This window comes from Anolis carolinensis, chromosome 4 (genome assembly GCF_035594765.1).
Source record: "Anolis carolinensis isolate JA03-04 chromosome 4, rAnoCar3.1.pri, whole genome shotgun sequence".
Taxonomy (NCBI): Eukaryota; Metazoa; Chordata; class Lepidosauria; order Squamata; family Dactyloidae; genus Anolis; species Anolis carolinensis.
In genome coordinates, this window is record NC_085844.1 from 141,515,773 (window position 1) to 141,537,977 (window position 22,205).

The 22,205-nt window shown below is 41.6% G+C and overlaps 1 protein-coding gene across 3 annotated transcripts in view; it reads left to right on the forward strand.

The window, feature by feature from the left end:
• vav3 (vav guanine nucleotide exchange factor 3) overlaps positions 1-22,205 on the forward strand; it is a 218,550-nt gene that overhangs the window by 105,339 nt on the left and 91,006 nt on the right. For all 3 annotated transcript variants that reach the window (XM_008109114.3, XM_062977938.1, XM_003220077.4), the window contains exons 14-15: positions 1,232-1,364; positions 3,122-3,231. In XM_008109114.3, the coding sequence (XP_008107321.1) occupies positions 1,232-1,364; positions 3,122-3,231 (243 nt within the window). The remainder of the gene's footprint in view (positions 1-1,231; positions 1,365-3,121; positions 3,232-22,205) is intronic.

The window sequence follows — 22,205 nt, forward strand, 5'->3', positions numbered from 1 at the left end:
TGGTCTTGGAATGAACACAACCGGAAACTTTAATTTCCAGAACCCTGTCTTGTAATTTATCTTATTTTAAAAAATATTGTGGTAAAAAAATAATTCTAAAAAATTGGTAGATAGGCCTTAAAATGACTGAGGATTGAGCCTCTAAAGTTTCCCATTGCAGCCAACGGGCTGAATCTTTGCCGAATGAAAATGGCAACCCTCCTCCCAATTCGAGTAACTTCGTGGTAAACAGAATGAGTGGTTTTCCAAACAAGAAACCAAAAATGGCATGCTTTTTGGCCAAATTTCTCAAGCCTAAAAACAACTTGAAGGCACACAGCAAGAAACAACAACATACTTAAAGAAACCAAATACCAAAACAAAGTGAAGTTTGAGCTGCATCAGATAAGGAGTAGCAGAAAACCAGAAACATTTTCATGTTCTACCCCTTTTCTTTTCTTTCTTTTTTCCTCATGTTTATGCAGCTTGGCTGGGCTTGGAGAAATAGCCATTGATGAAAATATGTTCTTTCCCAGGGAATGAAAGTCACTTGGGAACGGTCTTCCTTTCCTCAACCGCTGTGGTTGCTCATTTCTGAATCTATGAGCCAGAGCCAGAGCACACCCTCCTTTAGTGGTGGTGCTTGAGGTTGAGTTTGGGTTTGAAAAGGAGAGTCAGGTTGAGTTTGGGTTTGAAAAGGAGAGTCAGGACAGGGCAAAGTAGCAAGAAACACTCTTGCCTTCATTTTAAGTTCCTCTTTGCAGTTTTCGCACTTGGCATGCAATGATGATATTTAATATTTGACTGTATTTAATAGTAGTCATGCAATGATATTTAGTAGTTGACAACTGATGTGCAATGGTATTTCAAATCTGACAACTGCTTTTGTAAGACTGGCAATAATACATGATTGACATCTGATGGCATTTGATACTTGACAGTTTTCAAACATCAAATCATCATGTGACTTCATATATATGTAAGGGTGAAGTCTTCAACACACTTTCTAGACAGTAAAACCTATTGGGCAGAGAGGAATTAGTTCTGAATAATCATACATTGAATGGTACAGAAAAGCATTTCCGTGGCAATTCACAACCTGTTTTTCAAAACTGGATGAAAACTCAAATTTAAAGTCTAACTTTTATTAGGAAAATTCAGACATACTGCAACTGAAATTTTCTGAGATAATATTTTGGTTTGCAGGTCCCATATTCATGCAACTTGTTATAGTTTTCTTTTTTTTCCCTAGGCATATCTTTCTCTTTGACCTGGCTGTAATTGTTTGCAAACGGCGGGGTGATAATTATGAAATGAAAGACATCATTGATCTTCAGGAATACAAAATAACCAACAATCCCACCACAGATAAAGAGAATAAAAAGGTAAGGAAGATTTCCTTCTCTGAGAACACTGAAGTCCATAGCTCTTTGTAGTCTTCAAAGTTTTTGAAAGCTTTCACCTCCAAATTTATTTAAGCAAAAATTTCCTTTGTTACTTCATTTTTTATAGGGGATTTGCATATGTGGTAGCTCCCCGGCTGTAGAACTCACTCCCTAGGGAGATTAGACAAGCATCTACCCTCCTAATTTTTAGGAAGAGCCTAAAAACCTGCCTTTGCCAGCAGGCCTTTGGTGAATGATTCCTCGCTCTCGTGACAGGGCTCGTCTTTGTGATCAATACCATATCTGTTGCACTTTATTCTACTCCTTTCAGCTGGAAATAGCTCCTATGTTTATCTCATCCCAAGCCCCTTACCAATTATTGCAGTTGGGTTACCTTCATCATTTTCTAGTTTACAATCCTCACTTTATGCACTTTCATTGGCCCAGTTCGCTTTTATGAGCTTGCTCAGGTTTTTAACTATTTGTGTTATTTTGATGTGATTGTTATTTTATTATGTTCTACAGGGATTTGTATTTTACTTAATATGTTTTATTTACAATGACTGTAACTACCTGGGCTTGGCCACATGTAAGCCGCCCCGAGTCCCTTTGGGCAGATGGAGGTGGGGTATAAAAATAAAGTTATTGTTATTATGTGTAACATTCAGAAATGATCTGAACAGAAATCTGAAAACATGTAGTCATGGCCTAAATCCAGTTGCCATTCTCAAATAGAGTAGGTCCACTGAAGCAGTGAGATTTACATAAATGTAACTTTTTATTCAACAATTGATTCAGCAGATACAATTAGCTAGGATTAGCAATTAGATCCAGGTCATTAATTCTACATCTTATTCCACTTAATGATCATACTTCATTCCAAGCAGTCTTCTCTCTGTTTCTCTGTGCTGCTGAAATGAAGTCCCATGGAGGTCATCACATGACGCAAGGCCACTTCCGGTGATTGCCCATGATATTCTGTTGTGGCTGAGCAGGGAAACATAGGGAAGACTGTGTTTTTAGGAGTGGGATGCTACCCCACTCCCAATGATAGAAGCCAGAGAGATGTTAGTTAGAAGCCAGATAGAAGTGAGGAAAGGAGGACAAAGGAGGTTGGATGGCTGTCATCCCTGAAGACAGTGATGTAAGCGACCTTGATGGTATGAAACAAAAGAAGACAGTTCCCTTCGATTTTCCCCACTTTCAAGTGATGAGGTCCAAAGACACTAATGACCTCATCATATGTGGCAAATTTTGGTGGCAACTCCACAAATTTCTGTGCCACAGCTTTGCCATTGAGGCCCCCCTCCCCAGTTCCCACTACATGTAACAGAAATGCTTCTGGGGCAGCTCTGGCACAAAGCTGTGGCACAACTGAAAAGAAGCTGCCGCCAGCAACACAAGAGGCTGCCCGTGTTATATTACCCTCAATGGGGCAAGCCAGCCAGCAGATGCTTTCTCCCATGTGATGAGGGAGGGAGGAAGCTGGAACGGTGTGAGGCACAAGGCGAAAGGTCCCCACGCCTCCTGGGCAGGTGCTGCTGGCAATCCGTGGTGATTCCGGTGGTGCATGTGACAAGGTAGCAAGTTATATTCAAGGTTCTTCAACTGCTCCATTAAGTAGTTTTTTTTTTTTGGTTTTTTTTGCTAGGCATTGGTGATCATGTATTAAAAATATTTTGTCATCAACGTTTTGCAGCTCTGCTGTATGTGAGGTCTTGATAAGATAATTTTGAAATTCATTGTCATTTCAACAGTGGTCTTATGGCTTCTACCTCATCCACATACAAGGACAAAATGGGCTGGAACTGTACTGCAAAACAAAAGACCTGAAGAAAAAGTGGCTCGAGCAATTTGAAATGGCACTGTGAGTACTCCTGCAGGGCAGACAGGAATAGTTTTGCTGACCAAATTAATCCAACAGTGCTTCAATATTGTTTGTTAAAATAGCTGTTTGCACTGTCAAAGTAATTTCAGAAATGCATACTTGCAGCAGGTTATCTACAGGGCAGACATGATATTCGTTCAAAGACAGGAAGAGGGAGCTCTAAGCTATGTTTTCATGTATTGCTTTTCTCTGAAGTGCTGTGGTATCTAGGGAAAATATTAATGGGTTTAGCAATAAATATTTAACATAATTGTGGCTGATTTTGCTATCATTGCCTTGGTAAACTAAAATGTATGACTAAGGGAGATGGGGATGTTGGCTCTTTTCCTTGTGGCTTCTAACTAATTTATTATGTGGTGTATGGATCAGGTTTCCTGGTTTATTACATTTTGCATCAAAGATTTGATTCCTCGCTCCCTCTTTAACACAACAAAAAGCATTTATGTATCACAGAATCCTTTCAAAGAAACACAACACAGCTGTGATGTATTTTGAAGTGATGCTATTTTGTATCTATTTCCTTTGTTTCAGCAAGCAAAATATAATTAACCCTCTCTCTCTTGGGGTCCTCATGTCATTTCTACGATTTCCGAGGAAGGCAATGTAGTGCAAAATAAATAAGTACAACTCAGTAGCAATGGCAGTTGATGGCCTTCATGCCACTGGGGGCTCTGGATTTCAGTGAAATCTTTAATAGAGTTGTCTAAGATATGGAAGACTATTTTCAAAAATGGCCCAACATGTTGGATAGCATCTTTAAAATTTGTACCAAAATCAGTGTATGATTCACATGGAAATCAAAATATACGGTATATCTGTAGCCCTGTGTTGTGTGGCGGGGGAAGCATGTTCCAATATAAAATGGATGATTTTCAATTTTGTTGAAGTGAAAGATAATAAATAGCAGAACTAACCTTGCCAAGAAATCTCTGTAGCGGCTCACCTACCATTGTATCATGTGGAAAATGTAGATCCCTTCTTCTGGCTCCGCTCTTAACTATTTCTTTTCCATTCATCCAGAATATAGAAATGTTACTCAAAACACTACCCATTTTAACAGATACATTTTAGTTAGAAGTGTCATTTTCCCAAACTTCATCTCTCTCCCAACCTGAAATTATACATAATCACACACCCATCTACAGCATGCTGATATTGCATCATATGTTTTTAAACAGACACTGGATGGCCATCTGTGGAGGATGTTCTGATTCTGTTTCCCTACATGGCAGGGGGTTGGACCCCTGTGGTTTCTTCCAACTCTATGATTCTATGTAAAAATCTTTCACATAAGATTTTTAAAAATAATCTGTCAGCTCCATTTTCAATACAGCAACTGCTCCTGATCTTGATCATGTCATAGTTGGAGACTGCCCAGTTCCATTCACCATTCTTTGTTACATTATATTAAGATTTTATTAAGAAGTAAAATGTACCAGCTTAATAATCAGAATGTGTATAATGATATAGTTTTCATAAGTATAATTTGCAGTTGTATAATTTTGAATGCTTAAGTCATTTAAATCAGGGGTAGACAAAATAAGGCTGCATGTGGCCTTTGGGACACCTAAGTGTGGCCCATCAAAACCCAAACTTGCTGTTGTGATATGCTCACAACGTCCAGGAGTTTTATAATCTAGGAGTGACAGTAGTGGCAACACAGGTACAATCCATCCCTTTTTCCTGCATTGATGAACTCAGGGAAAGGGTGATGGCACTGGTGTCCACTCTGGATAGCTGATTGGACCAAATCAGACCTGATCCAACTGTCCAGACTGCCCCAAAGCTGTGGGATACTCTGTGTTTCCAGCAATCCCCTGAGTTTCCTGCATTTTTGAACAAATTTGGGCAAAGACAGTTTAAAACTACGCTCCCCTGGGTTTGCTGGAAAGCTCTGCATTTTGTGGAGATTGCGAACCTATCATTCAAAGTGAGTCTGGGGTTTTTTTTAAGGGTGTGTGTTAAAATGTAGACAGGATCCTAATCTCTACTGTGTATTGGTGACTTCCCAATTCTGTCTTGTGGTGTGTTGTAAAGTGTTTCTGCATGCCTAAGAGTTTCTGTTTCAAAATCTAGCATTTTCTCATCTGTTTTCGAAAAGGAGACAGTCAAAGCTTGATTATTTCCACTCGAATCTTTAATACATTGTGCGGCTCAAATGACACAGCAAGTGCATTGGGTACATTTCAACTGAACCAACAATTCATCATCCGAGAGATATGTTTAGCGTCTGCTGCGGGTTTGATGAAGACATTAGTGCTTTTAATGCCTTTCAGTTGACTGCTTCCCTGCACGTAGGCTGTCAACTGTTAAAACTGCATAGCCTTGTAAAAGTGTTGGGTGTCAGCCAACAAGCAACACCACTCATAGCTGTCCTTTGGTAAAGGTGATTTGTTGTTGATGATTATCACAACTGAATGGGATCAAGGGAATTGGTGGCTTAGTAGCTTAATGCATTTGACTTTTGTGTGGGTTCGCTTTTGGCCTAGTTTCAGGATTGGAAATTAGATTAGTGGTCTCAGCCAATGCATTCCTAATGGGTTTCTTCTCCTCACCGCCAAATGGTATCACAACCAAATACTCTTCTTCATGATTGGCAGCCGTATGAAGCCCTGGCATTTTGTGGCAATCTGTGTATTTGCTCTAGGTAGCACCTGACAAAAGTTAGCATTTCTGGCTTGGTAGAAGTAATTTCTAAGATGGTTACATAGCAGCCCACCTTACCTTACACAGCAGCCAAATAGGTTTACCAGGAAGTGATGCTGGATGGCCATCTGTCAGAAGTGCTTGAATGTGTGTTCTGACATGGCAGGGGGTTAGACTGGATGTCTCTTGTGGTCTCTTCCAACTCTGTGATTCTATGTGTAGGATTTTCAAATTTACTAGTAACTTCTAATTAACTTCTTACAGAGGTATAACTGTATTACATTACATTCTTACTGTTACTATCACTCCTCTTGTGGAGTAACTAGTGTTTTACTGCATTTTATAGTTATAGATATGTAATTTTAATACCAGAAATGAAGTATCACATTGTTCAAAGACTGGCTTGTGGTGTGCCTTGTGTTCTGTTGAGGGTTTGGAGGTGATGGGGAAATTGATATAGGAGAGTGAATTTTGTACCACGGGCTAGGAAGAGTTAGATTCCCCCCCTCCTCCCCATCTTTGATACTTTTCAGAAACAGGAAAATAAAATGCTATTTGAAGACTTGTCTCGGTTTTAACAGAAGCATTCAAATGACATTCTCAGTAAAGGCAAATTAATGCAGAGTAAACCAAGGTTTCCCTGATTTATTCCATATTAATTAAACACTTCATTAGATTCAGATCTTTATGAAAGATCCGGGTCTAATGGGGTGCTGGGCCTGTGGGGATGCGTCACACATTTTCCTAGGGACAATCTCCACAGCCATCCAGCACCTTTGGGCTCCTGGAGCCAAAGGTGCAGGAGGGTGCCTTGCCCCCTCCCCAGCCCCTGATTTACCCCTAAAACTTACTGAAAAGGGTCCCTAGCCGCCATGCAGCCTCTCCTCGCATTCTCATGGTGTGAGAAAATGATGCCTGAGGATACCGGGGGGTGGATGGGTGGGTGGGATGGATTTTCCTTTTCACCCCTTCCATCTCAGCCATCATTTTCTCGACCATGAGGATGCGAGGAAAGGCTGCATGGCAGCTAGAGATCCTTTCCAATAAGTTTTAGGGAGTAAATCGACAGCTTCGAGGTGACTTCATGCTATCTGGATTTCAATTGGGATAACATGTAAATAAATAAATAAACATGTAGCCACCCCGGGAGGGAAATCCCAGGGTTATGGAAGTGAGTGAGGACGAGAACCAGTGCCAAAGCTGGTTATTTTAACCCATTTAGGCACAGGTTTTGGCACGAGTTTTGGCATCCTAAGCAATATGGAAGAGAAACAACCACCCTGAAGGGCATTCAGCAGATTTTGAGCAACAATTCTACAGACAGTTACTTACACTGTCTGTGAAGTTGGGCTTGCTCTGCAAGTCTTTCCTTGCAAGTCTTCCATATTTATGAGTAAATGGTGTATGCAGTTTTAAGCAGACAGCTAAGCACTGATGTAATTCTTACCTCCAATGCACTGGGCTGTGCTAACACAAATGGAAGCACTGAGTAAAGTAGGGATGTACAGCCTTGCCTATTTCATCCTTGTTATGTGAAAACATGTAATTGTGGTAGTTTTCTTTTTATTGTGGGAGAACATTCTACAATTCTCCTCTGATTCACACAGCCTTAAGTGAGATTGAAGAACTGATCTGTGGATAAAAACAGGCAGCCCCCCCCCCCCAGAATTAAATACTCTGAAAAAAAATGCACATATTATTCACTGATCAATTACTTTTCCCAGTGGGGTTTGCTAACTGCTAAGAAGCCCATTTTTCAGCTGAAAAAATAATAGCAAATATTTTTTCCATCCATACAGAAACAGTCTCACCACCTTCCCAAGAGCCTGTCTTTTGAGCTTTAAATCCCTCATGTCATTATATGACTTTGTGTTTAAACTTCTTTCAATTAGATATGACATTTTTGTTCCCTGGGGTCATTTTGTTGCCAATTTTAGATAGAATCTGATCTGTAATGTGGCCATTTTACAGCATAGGCACCTGGACAGATAGAAAAATATCATTGGGTTTTGGTCACTTGCCATGTATAATCTTCTCCTAGACCTACTACCCTACTACCCTAAACAAGATACAACTGGGACAAAATCTCACTAAAAATCTCTTGTACCATTGCCATTCTCATATAAGCATCAGCAGCGCCAATTATTATTATGTACACCAGAATTCAATTGACAGACCCAGTCTTTTGAACTTGAACATGTCCATTTGTATTTTAGAATGTTTTATGAATGTTGATGTAAGTTAATAATATTTAATCTGATTTATAGTGTATTGTATAATTTTTATATGTGTGTTTATTGTAAGCCGCCCTGAGTCCCCTCTCGGGTGAGAAGGGCGGGATATAAATGTTGTAATAAATAAATAAATAAATAAATGGTTAAGTCTCACTCAACGTAACATATATGGGCATGCCATTTTTTGTTCAAAACATGACTGAGAGAAGTTAAGCTCAAAAGAGAAGGAAATGCTTACCCTGCCCAAAGAAAGACATACCAGACAGCAACTCTCACTTGAAACCCCATCTCTTATATGTGCAACCTATTGTTGATTAACATGATACTTAGCTTTAGCTCTGAAGTTTTGGTGGCATCCAGAATTCCTTGGCAGGGATAAACTTCACTGGAGAATAAATCAATATCTGTTTGCATAGATTTTCATATTAGTTTGATGTTTTCTGCATTGTGCAGGTGGTGATAATAAGTACAAGCAGTCAGCAGCACAATCCAGGAACACTGAAGGGACACAGACAAACCTGTGATAGAAACCTTTGAGCTGCTTCTCAAGACATCATTTACATTATCTGTGAAACAAATAGAGATGCACAGCATATCATAAAGTTAGGGATGAAAGGAACCTTCCCAAAGCCAAAACATGAAATCTTTTGACTGCACTGAGCTGAAGACATACATTGGCCTACTGCTGCTACAGGGATGTATTATGGACAAAATGGGGTGCATCTACACTGCTGAATTAATGACACTACTTTAATTGCTGTGACCAGCACTATTTGGCAGATAAGATTATAAATGCCTTGTAAAACTACAATTTCCACATTGCATTTAGCCATGACAATTAAAGTGGTGTCAAACTGATACAATGTAGATGTACCAGTTTTTTTTCCATGTCAGGAGCAACTTGAGAAACTGCAAGTCGCTTCTGATATTATAGAATTGGCCATCTGCAAGGACGTTGCCCAGGGGACTCCGATGTTTTGATGTATTTACCATCCTTGAGGGAGGCTTCTCTCATTTCCCCGCATGGAGCTAGAGCTGACAGAGGGAGCTCACCCATGCTCTCCCCGGGTTGGATTCAAACCTCAGGTCAGCAACCCAAACTTCAAGTCAGCAGTCCTGCTGGCACAAGGGTTTAACCCATTGCGCCACCGATGTTGCCAGTGTAACCTTGGAAGAACAGTGGCATCCAGTCTCATAGTGCTGCCACAGTGATAAGATTGAAGATACTTTGTGAGCACAAGGCATTTAAGGCTTGACAACAAAGAAATAAGAGTGATACTTGGAGTCACTGATCAATTGGTTGCCTTTTGGGACATGTGATCTATATTCATTATGCAGCTTTGGAAACTGCAGTTTTTGCATGTAACCATTGATGAGCAGATGGTTAAATGTTGAGATAAATGCCCATTCCAGTCGTATATAGCAAACAAACTAGGACAATATGGCATAAAAATGTGGTGTTGCTACATTTTGTGACATGTTCGGTGAAGAGAGACATTTATCTTAACAGGCAGCTTGGTACACCACAGGAATCCCAGATCGCTTCCAGTGTTGCGCCATTAACTGGACCATGTTTCCACATTAGCAAAAATGTGATTAGAGACTTTTTAACCGTTTTTTTAATCCATTGTATAGTGGCACCATTCAACAACAACCACAATATTTATTACGGTCCATAGACCCATCAGTAGAGTATACCAGAGTATACCAGACTGGATCTGGGTTAATATGGACCAATGCTGCTTACACAGCCTTGAACTGCATTAACCAAAATCATGGGTTGTTTTGAATTTTCCCCGGAATACAGAGCAAACCGTGACTTTGGACCCAAGTAAACAGTTTGGGCGGTTCAGAGATAGAACCAACCACAATTGTTTACACAACCCCTCCTCCTCCATATTGCCCTTGTTCTTGGGTAACTGAGAAACACATTTACTATCTCTCCCCCACTTGTTCTTGTTATAGTGGCCACCTGGAGTGACACTGATGGGATATGGACTGATTGGCGTAAGAAAGGGGGAAGTTCTCTTTTCTCCTGATTGTCTTTTAAGGATAGAGTCTTGGTGGCAGGTTTGCAAGTGACTGTGAAGACTTATTTTGGATCCACATGGTCTTTCAGAATGAGGAAATATATTTCCAGATGGGAGGTGGTCACAACAAGGCTTTACACCTCATATTCATGTCTCTTCAAAATTAATAGCACCATTAATAACAGAGCTGACCTCCACTTACAATGCTTGATTGCAAGAGCTTCCCAGTTCTTATTTATATCACATTTTTTACAGTTAGCTTTAAACCCATCTATAAATCTCTTTTGTTTGTCCATTTTCCATTCTTCAATTGAGAGTAAAGTAACTGCTTTGGGAGATGGTGATCAGATATTTGGGCAACATAACCAGTGCAGAGAAGTTGATGATGGAGAAACATCATTTCAATGCTGGTGGCTTTTGCTTCCTCTAAAACAGTGTTTCTCAAACTCTGCTCCTTCAGATGTTTTGGACTTTAGCTCCCACAGTTCCTAACAGCTGATGACCTGGCTGTGATCTCTGGGAGCTGAAGTCCAAAACACCTGGAGGAGCAGAGTTTGAGAAACACTGGTCTAGAACACTTACATTTGTCCACTTGTCTTCCCAAGAGATTTGCAGGATTATCCGAAGGCAATGCTGATGGAATCTTTCCAGAAATTGAGAATGATGTTTGTAGATGGTCCACTTTTGCAGGCATACAATAGAATTGGAATAACAATTCTTGGTATTTTCATTCTGTTATCTATGTTGAGAGAATCCAAAGAGCAAGGAAATGTGGAAATTAAGGATGCAAAGTAATTGATTTGTTGGCACTATTTTTTTTGGACAATGCTGTCTATAGATACATGAATGCATATGCATTCTCTGCTGTGCAGTGAACAGATGGCTTCATGGAGTTGTTCACAATTACGTTCAGGTAGCTTTGCTTGAAATACTCTGATGCTTGAGCTGGAATTTATCAAAGTATAAACTCAGCATGCACTTGACTTCATATGCTTTCTCTTTCAGTCCACTGTGCAATATCTTAAACACCCACAAGTTTATTTTTATCAGTTACAATGACTGGTTTTCTAATTTCCTTAGGGTCTTTTTGTGATTTCTTGAAATCTTCCTGAATCCCTTCTGTGTAATTTTTTCCATAAGTATAATTTTCCACTTGTTATTCAAATTTTCTTCCAAGCCATTAAAAATAAAGACAAACATTTTTGTATCTTCACACAGTCAAGCATCTTTGAGTGACACGCAGAAGAAAATACAATTGCAATAACTTGCACAGCTTCATTTTCAAATGCATCTCTTAGCAGATTTTAATCCAATTTTTCATGGATGGTCTCACTTTTTCTTCATCTTATGTGTACAGGTGCCTCTAAGTCTCCTGCTGGCTTATGGAGACCATGAATTTCTTAGTGTTTGTTAAGGCAAGTACTCAGAAGTGGTTTAGCCAGTTAACTTCTTCTGAAATATAGCCTACAGCACTTGTCCTTCATTGGGAGCCTCCCATGCAAGTGCTATCCTACTTAGCTTTGTTGGCAGCTTCCCATGAGAATACTATCATACTTAGCTTCCAAAACCATGTAAGATGTGATACTTTTATTGTATTTAGGCCCTTTCTTCATTAAAGATGTGTGGTGCATCAGTGCAAGAGGGACTCCCTCCCGCCTCCGAAAGACACTAGATCAGACCTGAGTTTTGGGTCAGTGTAGAAGGGCCACTGGACAATGCTACCCATACTGATGTAGTTTAAGGGTTGGAGCTATACTATGTGCTTGATATTCTTCCCAAGAAAACTTCAATTCTAATTTGCTTTGTTCCATTTGTTTTTCATTCATTTCTCTTCATGTTTGACTAACAAATCGGGTTCAAGTTGACACAATCTGGAGAACGCACATGCATAGCAACATCTTCTGATGTTGAGATTTGATGTATTGACTACTAAGATATTAACTTAAAGCTATTAATGTTAATATCGAGGCCTCTTAAAAACCTAAGATCTGTGCAGAATTCTCTGAACAGCATGAGGAAGCACTTCATGTTTATCACTACAACAGAGGCGCATTTATGCTAGCTTTTATCATGGTGAAATGTAGTTGTGCCTATTAGCTTATTCAAAAGATGAGCTGTCACTTTTGTGCAAGCGATCTCTAAAATAATTGATAATAAAATATTGTGAATTGTAGATAATGCCTTTCTTTAGTTCCTAGAGAGAGTTATATTGTGAACTGGGTACAGATTAAGGAAAGCATGCACATGAGAAGGAATGAAACAAGGATTCATTTTTTGGCATGGTGGTTAACAATTTTAAATAAAAATCAGTTTGGAAGAAATAAAAAAAAGAGAACTTGCTTTTCCTTTCTGGTGTTGGGGTGGTAACATGCATGAACTTCTGAAGCATGGCATTAACTCATTGTCTCTCCTGTTCCCTAAACTGCTTTGTTTGAAATTTCTGTGGCTGTGTAGGTATGTGCAGGCATCTTTTAAAATAAAGGTTGAGCATCCCTTATTTGGAAATTTGAACCCCAAATACTCCAAAATTGCCCACATGGGTGACTGAGATATTTAAACCTTTGCTTTCTGTATTCAATGCACACAAATCTTGTTCAATGTGAAAAAATATTACAAAATATTGTATAAAATTAACTTCAAGCTATCTCTCTCTCTCTCTCTCTCTCTCTCTCTCTATATATATATATATATGGGTAAATGAAACATATATGTCAAGGACAGAACGCCACAAGATTCAAAGTAACAGAGTTTATTAGATTACAGAACTCAAAAATGCCCGTAAAAACACAAGGGCCAGGCAGTTTTTGCCTTTAGGAGCAAAAAGGGACAAAAGTAAATGTTCAAAAGATAAACCGGATTAAACCGGAGTTTAATCCGGGTAAAAACAAACTGCTTGCTTCAGCCTAGGTATTAACAGAACGAAAACCAAGGAACAAAAGATACAAAGAATGCAACTAATTGGCAGCAGATTCCTCTCTGCTGCCAGCACTGTGCTTAGAGTAACTTGCGTCGCTCCCACACACACACAGTAGACAGGATCTCCAACACGAGCAATTCAGCCAAGGATTGTAGAAGTAGAGTAGACCAGTTCCGTTCCGTAGATCAAAGCCAGAAGCAGACGTTTGTAGTTTTTCCAAGTCCAAGAAGGGGGGAAGACAAGCCGTGGTCAGTTCAGTCCGGGTTCTCAAAGCAGGAGATGGCGTCCGTCAGAAAGACGACGGAAGGTCAAGCTAATAAGAGTAAGCACAGGTTTGCACAAACAAATGCCCACACAATCCCTCCCGCCGTCTGACCCTGGATTCCAATCAACTTACGTCTCAGCACAGGAAAGTACACAAGTCTTCAGGGAAGCGTCCCACACACACACGGATCCCAAGCGTTTGCCCAGATTACCTTGCCCGACGCAATTTGCAATTGCTCCCAAGCCCCATTTTATGCCAGTTACAAATCTTCATCACTGTCAGCTGTCCTCCTTAACCCGGGCGTTTCCTCATCACTTTCCTCGTCAGAGCTGGAACACCTCTGACTACGCCTAACAGCATCTCCAGCTGTGGATCCCGTCCCATCCCTCCAGCTAAGCCATGGGTCTAATCCTGAAGGTCCCCATTCATCTTCTGTCCCATCATGGCCAGTGGCACCCAATTCCTCCCTTACCCGAGTCCAATCCATCTCATCCTCCTCTGAGCTAACCAGCCCCTCCTCCATTCTCTCCGTAAACCCTTCGAAAGATTCCTCGTCAGATGGTGCTGCAAATATGTCTCGCAGTCTTTTTCTCTCTCGCTCCTCGAGAGTATCTGACTCTCGAGGAGTCTTACGCCCACGTCTGTCAGTAACAGAGCCATGAGGCTCAATCATAACACTATCCCCTCTCACAAAGGCCTCCTCCCCCGATGGCGGAGAAGTGGCAGTGATACCCTCCGCTATAGCACCACGACGACTAGAGGTATCAAGTTTCAACAGCGAACGATGAAAGACTGGATGGACCTTTAAACTAGACGGTAAACGCAAACGAAACGCAACGGAAGAAATCTTTTTAACGATAGGAAAGGGACCCAAATACCGAGGCGCAAACTTTCCCCCAGCCTGTTTAATATGTTTGGAAGATAACCACACCAAATCCCCTTCTTCCAACTCCTCCCCTGCCTGCCTGTGGCGGTCAGCCTGAGTCTTCTGCGTTGCCTTAGCTTCCAGCAGTAAGCGACGGGCAACATCATGCAATGCAGCCATTTCCGTAGAGCGGTACACAGGGTCCGAAGAGACCACATTGGTCGACGGCGCCACACCTCCCCGTGGGTGAAAACCATAAGTTAGCTCAAATGGCGTATGCTGACTAGACGTGTGCACCGCATTGTTGTAAGCAAATTCCGCCACCGGTAACCACTTCACCCAAGCCGTGGGTTGATCTAAACAAAAACAACGCAGATATTGCTCTAAGAGCCCATTAACCCGTTCCGACTGTCCATCTGTTTGCGGATGAAAGGCTGAAGAAACGTTTAACTTAGTCCCCAAGCACTCATGGAAATGTTTCCAAAAGCGTGACACAAATTGCGGAGCCCTATCTGAAATAATCACCTCGGGTGCTCCGTGCAAACGATAGATGTGCTTAGTAAATAGTAAGGCCAACGTAGGGGCCGCCGGAATGGTTGAACAAGGAATAAAATGAGCCAGTTTACTAAATAAATCCACCACCACCCAAATACAAGTATAACCCCCAGACTTAGGCAAATCTGAAATGAAATCCATGGAAATGATTTGCCATGGCCTGTCCGGAACAGGTAAAGACGACAACAACCCTCTAGGGCGCCCAACAGGCGTCTTACTCTGCTGGCAAACGGCGCAGCTGTCACAAAAGCGCAGAATGTCTTGCCGCATCTTTGGCCACCAATAGCTCCTGGTAATGAGCTGCACGGTCTTGAATCTGCCAAAGTGCCCAGCCATGGGTTCGTCATGGTGGGCTCTAATCACCTCCAACCTGAGGGCCCCCACTGGTACGTAGACCTGCCCCCTGCGTACCAATACTCCGTCTTGATCTTGTAGATGCGGCAGTATGGTACGGTTACCTGCTGAGAGCAGCATCAGTTGCTCCTGTGTCCACACATCATCCCTCTGAGCCTCAAGGATCTGGTCATGTAACCCGAGCTCATTATCTACAACACACAGAGAGGCAGTAGGCAAGATGGTCTGACATACAACCTGCTCATTGGTCTTAAACTCCGGCTTGCGGGATAAAGCATCGGCCCGCAAGTTTGCCTTCCCCTCTACGAACTGCACCTTGAAGTTAAACCTGGAGAAAAACAAAGCCCATCGGATTTGACGCTGGTTTAACTTCTTTGCTGTTTGCAAGTGCTCTAAGTTCTTGTGATCAGATCTGACCACGATCTGGTGCCGTGCCCCTTCAAGCCAGTGCCGCCACACCTCAAACGCCACCTTAATCGCCAACAACTCCTTCTCCCATATGGTATAGTTCTGCTCGAAGGGTGTTAGTTGCCGCGAGTAAAATCCACAGGGACGCAAGGTCCCTGAGGAATCCTTCTGAGACAATACAGCCCCCAACGCGTAGCTAGAAGCGTCCGCTTCTACCACGAACGGTTTGTCAACATCAGGATGGGTTAGTATGTTGTCCGATTGAAAACTAGACTTAAGTTGTAGAAACGCCTCGTGAGCTTCCCGCCCCCACACAAATGGCTGTTTCTTGCGCAGAAGCTGCGTCAAAGGTACCGTGAGCTTTGCAAAATTCGGAATAAACTCCCGGTAGTAATTAGCAAAACCTAAGAACCTTTGTACATCCTTCTTAGTCTTCAGCTCATGCCATGAGTTGACGGCGTCAACCTTATGTGGGTCCATTTTAAGTTCCCTACCTGACACTACATGACCTAGGAACTCCACTTCAGGCACATGAAAGACGCACTTGGAAGCCTTGGCGAAAAGCCCATTAGCCCGCAGTCGGTGCAGAACCTGCTTGACATGTTGACGATGTTCTTTCTCGTCCTTAGAAAAAATCAAGATATCATCCAAATAAATCACTAAAAATTGGTCAATTAGGTCCCTGAACACATCGTTCATGAACCTCTGGAAGACCGCAGGAGCATTACAAAGCCCAAAAGGCATGACTCGGAACTCGTGGCATCCGAAACACGTGTTAAATGCCGTCTTCCATTCATCCCCTTCCCGTATACGGATTAAGTTATAGGCCCCCCGCAGGTCAAGCTTGGTAAAGACCTTAGCCCCTTGCACCCTTGATAACAGTTCCGAGATTAAAGGGAGCGGGTACCTATCCCGAATGGTGTATTTGTTTAGGATCCGATAGTCGCAGACCAGCCTAAGTTCCCCAGTCTTTTTGGCTACAAAGAATACTGGTGCCGCAGTTGGAGAACTAGATGGGCGAATAAACCCCTTGGCTAAATTTTCATCTAGAAACTCCCGCAAAGCTTGCCTTTCCGGTACAGTCAAGGCATACAGCCTCCCTGCTGGCAGTTTCGCACCTTCTGCCAACTTGATGGCGCAATCATATGGCCTGTGCGGTGGTAATTTGTCCGCTTCTCTTTTACAAAATACATCAGAGAACTCCCCATACTCAGCAGGCACTCCCTCCATATCAGCATGAGTAACGTTTAGAGTGCAACAATCCTGCCTCTTTAAGACCACTTTACGTGTTGCCCAATCCACTTGTGGGTTTACTACAGCTAGCCAATCCATCCCCAGGATCACATCATATCTAGGCAAGCTCGTAATATCCCACACAAACGTTCCCGTTACTCCCTGCACCTCCCACGTTACTGCTGAGGTTTCCTGGTTAACCACCCCAGTCTCCAGCAGTCTCCCATCTGCTCCCTCCACCCACACGTCGCATGCCTTGCGCACTCTAGGAATGCCATGCTTCTTAGCAAACTCAATATCTACATAGGAGACCGTAGCTCCTGAGTCCAGCAGTGCCAGAGTAGAAACAAGTTCCCTTCCCCCAACAGATAATGTAATGGGTACGAAAACATGCTTCCTCCCCTCAGTTGACTGCTTGAGGAGCCCTAGTGCGTTGGACTCACGTCGCACTAGGGCTGGCCTTTTCCCGAAAGCTGGGAAGGTTTCACATTACAATTTTTGGCAAAATGCCCAGCATTCCCACAGTACAAACACAAGCCCAGCTGCCTCCTACGGCTCTTTTCCTCTGTAGACAGTTTTTTAAAGACCCCAAGCTCCATGGGCTCTTCCCCCATCACCACAGGTGCCCTGGTTACGTGCATGGGTGGCGCACACATTGCTTTTGAGTGTTTACGAGCCTCGAACCTTGCGTCTAAACGCAGCACCTTAGCTACTAAGGCGTCCCAGCTTTCAGCCGGCTCCAAGCGTGCTAATTCATCCTGGAGCATATCACTTAACCCGGCAGTAAATAAAAGCATGAATGCATTTTCCCCCCAATCCAGCTGGTGGCGATACAGGTTAAACTTATTTAAGTAATCCAAAACAGTCCCCTTTCCCTGTTTCAACCGATACAGAGCCCACCCAGCGTTCTCCGTGCGGAGAGGATCCCCAAAAGTATCAGTTAACAACTTTTTGAAATTATTCAAATTGTCCTTGACTGGGTCATTTCCCAAAATTAAATTAGTGGCCCATTGTCCTGCGGGACCGGTCAACAAACTCAAAATAAAAGCCACCTTACTAGTGTCAGTAGGAAAAGCATGAGCACTGAGCTGAGAAAAATAAAGCTCCACTTGTGCCAAAAAGGTTGGCAACTTGCACCTGGTTCCGTCAAAGCGTTCAGGAGTCAAAACATGTCCTTTCACAGCAAAAGCTGTTTGGCTTACGGTAAAGGCCGTTTGCAATTGGTCTACTTTGGCTCTTAACTCATCCATCGTCTTCCTGACGGGTTTATTGCTGCAATAAACTTTTTATGGGCGTCGGGCAATCTGTCAAGGACAGAACGCCACAAGATTCAAAGTAACAGAGTTTATTAGATTACAGAACTCAAAAATGCCCGTAAAAACACAAGGGCCAGGCAGTTTTTGCCTTTAGGAGCAAAAAGGGACAAAAGTAAATGTTCAAAAGATAAACCGGATTAAACCGGAGTTTAATCCGGGTAAAAACAAACTGCTTGCTTCAGCCTAGGTATTAACAGAACGAAAACCAAGGAACAAAAGATACAAAGAATGCAACTAATTGGCAGCAGATTCCTCTCTGCTGCCAGCACTGTGCTTAGAGTAACTTGCGTCGCTCCCACACACACACAGTAGACAGGATCTCCAACACGAGCAATTCAGCCAAGGATTGTAGAAGTAGAGTAGACCAGTTCCGTTCCGTAGATCAAAGCCAGAAGCAGACGTTTGTAGTTTTTCCAAGTCCAAGAAGGGGGGAAGACAAGCCGTGGTCAGTTCAGTCCGGGTTCTCAAAGCAGGAGATGGCGTCCGTCAGAAAGACGACGGAAGGTCAAGCTAATAAGAGTAAGCACAGGTTTGCACAAACAAATGCCCACACAATCCCTCCCGCCGTCTGACCCTGGATTCCAATCAACTTACGTCTCAGCACAGGAAAGTACACAAGTCTTCAGGGAAGCGTCCCACACACACACGGATCCCAAGCGTTTGCCCAGATTACCTTGCCCGACGCAATTTGCAATTGCTCCCAAGCCCCATTTTATGCCAGTTACAAATCTTCATCACTGTCAGCTGTCCTCCTTAACCCGGGCGTTTCCTCATCACTTTCCTCGTCAGAGCTGGAACACCTCTGACTACGCCTAACAGCATCTCCAGCTGTGGATCCCGTCCCATCCCTCCAGCTAAGCCATGGGTCTAATCCTGAAGGTCCCCATTCATCTTCTGTCCCATCATGGCCAGTGGCACCCAATTCCTCCCTTACCCGAGTCCAATCCATCTCATCCTCCTCTGAGCTAACCAGCCCCTCCTCCATTCTCTCCGTAAACCCTTCGAAAGATTCCTCGTCAGATGGTGCTGCAAATATGTCTCGCAGTCTTTTTCTCTCTCGCTCCTCGAGAGTATCTGACTCTCGAGGAGTCTTACGCCCACGTCTGTCAGTAACAGAGCCATGAGGCTCAATCATAACAATATATGAATGTTGTGTTCAGACTTGGGTCCCATCTGAAAGATATCTAATTAGTTAAGTATATGCAAATACAGATATTCCCCAAAAAATCCAAAGTACTTCTGGTACCAATCATTTTGTATAAGGGTTTCTCAACTCGTAGCGGTCTTTATTAGCCTTTGCTTCATGCCAGAGAACACTGCTGTTGTTTGATATTCAACTTCATTAGTCTGTTTCAGATAGAGGAATTCATTAGCATCTTTCAAAGGAACTGGGGAAAAAGACATTTCTAGCATGACCTTTTATGACCTACATTTCACTTCATCAACAGTAGATCAGATTTAGGTCTTGCTGTTATTCAGTGTGAGCTAATACTCTTCCACTTGAAAATGCAGTATGAGCATGAAACTAGATTAAAGTACCATGGATATACTAACGATCTGTGATCTATTTCATACTCTCATTGTTGCTATTTTTGGCTGACAGTTCACCTGGTGGCCAGCCTTCCAGTTACTGTAAGTAGATGATACAGATGTGGCCTGCCATTGGGATTGCACTTGAAATTTTACCAGTTTTATATAAATGATTAGAACTTGGTATTCCTTGGCATAATTTTTGACAGACCATGGATTTGATACCTTCATTCCATAAAGCAGGGCCTTTCTAGAGGTGATTTGAAATTGATGGGAAAATTATTGTTTGTTCAATAATTTATTGTTCAAATTATTTGGATGATCTTACCAAGTCCTTACTCATTACACTATGTAATAAAATTTGAAAAAAATGTTCCTGGTTTGAAAGTGTTATTTCTGTTTGATTGTATGGTACTTACTTTGAAAGTAATTGTTACACTCCAGAAACTTCATTTTTGTGGCTGCCACAAACTATGTTGAATTGGTTGAGATTTGATGAGATATTCATTGAAAAACTATTGCAAATTGTGCTGCAAGATTTTTATAAACTCTTTCCATGTTTTTATGACAGAACCAATTAGGAAATGACATTTATAACCTAGGAACAAAAATTGTGTTACAGAGTGTTATTTGGATTGACTTACTAAATAATTATTTGAAATCTTAACTAAGAATAGATGAACTTAATGGTTTTGGTTTGTTATTTTTCTCATTTCCGTATGTATGTTTTAAATGTCCTGCCTCATATTATCTAATATCTACATATGAACATTTTTCAAGCAATGTTTACTAATTCAATGAGTTGGTTTATATTGATACATGCACAGACATTTTCTTAAGCATTATGCTCTAACATGAAATTTTCAGTAGAAGTGCATTGTACAATTGGTTTGACTATTTTATCCTAATGTGTTTTCTGCAATGAGTTTCTTTTAAGCAAGGAAAGTAGGATGATGATGGTGACAATAGTGATATGTTTTGGTTTGGAACATGTGAATTAGAGAAGTTTAGACAGGGTGGGCTCACTATCAAATATATTTGGGTCTAAAGCAGTGGTTACCAACCTTTTTTTGACCGGGCCCACTTGACCAGGGCCCACTTTGACGAGGGGCCACTCTCCAACATTAGTACCAAAAGGGTTACAAATCAGTTTTTCATCAACTTTAGATTCAGTTTGGTTGTTTGGGGTGCTGATTCAGAAAATTACATTGGATAGACCACATCAGTTCTAACTTCTGATACAGAACATATGCCATCCAGTAGTTGCCATCTGCTTGCCCGCGGAAAAAACATATTTAATAATCTAGAGCTGATGTGGTCTATCCAATGCAATGTCAGCTCTGTGGAAAGGAGCAGAAAATAAAATTAATATAATAAAATAAAGAGGAAGGAGGTTCGTGGACTGGATTTTCATCCACAGGTTGGGAACCAGTGGTCTAAAGGAACCATATCTCATCTGACCTAAGCAGGAGTTTGTGCTGCTAGTACTCAGATGGGAATTTGCAGATGAATACCAGATGCTGTGGCTATATTTTAAATGGAGGAATTGGCAAAACAACCTTAAAAAAATCCTATACATTTAGTCACCATAAGTTGACATGTGACTTGAAAGCATGTACACATGATCAAATTGTCCTACCACTGTTAGGTAACTGAATTTTTCACAATACTGTCTTGAAAGGAATAATTATGTCAAATTCCTTACAGTAGTCTGGTCTGGAAAAGATAAGTATACCAAAAGTAAAATGAAACCATGCTTTTGTCCATCTTTCTCCAGGTTCATACTACCTGTAGCATGCCATTGTGAATGAGAAAGCAGCCTATGGTAGAGTGGTGGTAATAGGTGGATTCTGATTTGATAAATTCACCATATATGAAAGAGTTAAACAGAATTTGTTGATTCACTTGAATTTCTGCTCCCTTTTGATCAAGAACTGTTGACTACATCTAGTCTGGATGAGGGGCTAAAATTAGGTCTGTCTCATAAATCCAAAAACAACACTCTCTTCTATGCAAGTTCAATCAATTTTTTTAAACAAAACATAACTGGCCTGGCAAGTTCGGGTTTTTATTGGTTAGCATTTCATCTCTGCATTGAACAAAATTTGGAGTATATTGTAATGCATATGCAGAGCACAGTGTGTGGTTATCCTTTTGATAAGTCCAAATGTAACTGCAGTCTGGTAATAGGGAAGGTAACTTGCAGAACCATAGTTGCCTAATGTGGGGTTAAAAAGCCAGTTATTTAACATCCTGTCAAGAACAAGTTGGATGCCGTTTGATGAGGTCTTTATCCGGCAGAGGATTGGTGTGAATGAAAAATGGTGCCTTCATATCTCCCAGTTATTACAGGCCATATATAGTTACATGAATAAATCATTGTGAACCAGAATTGTTCCTCCATGGGAAGAAAGAGTATAAAGCATGGTCATTAGTATGATTGAAACAATGCACTACATATCCAGAAAGCGAGCAAGATTAAATCCTTTAATCTCTAAAAGGGCAGGCACCCAATGATCAAATAAGCAAATTTCCTAGCAAAGTCTTAGAAGTAAATTGCATTCTCTTGATCAAAAGCGCAGTTTACTTGTGATACAGTT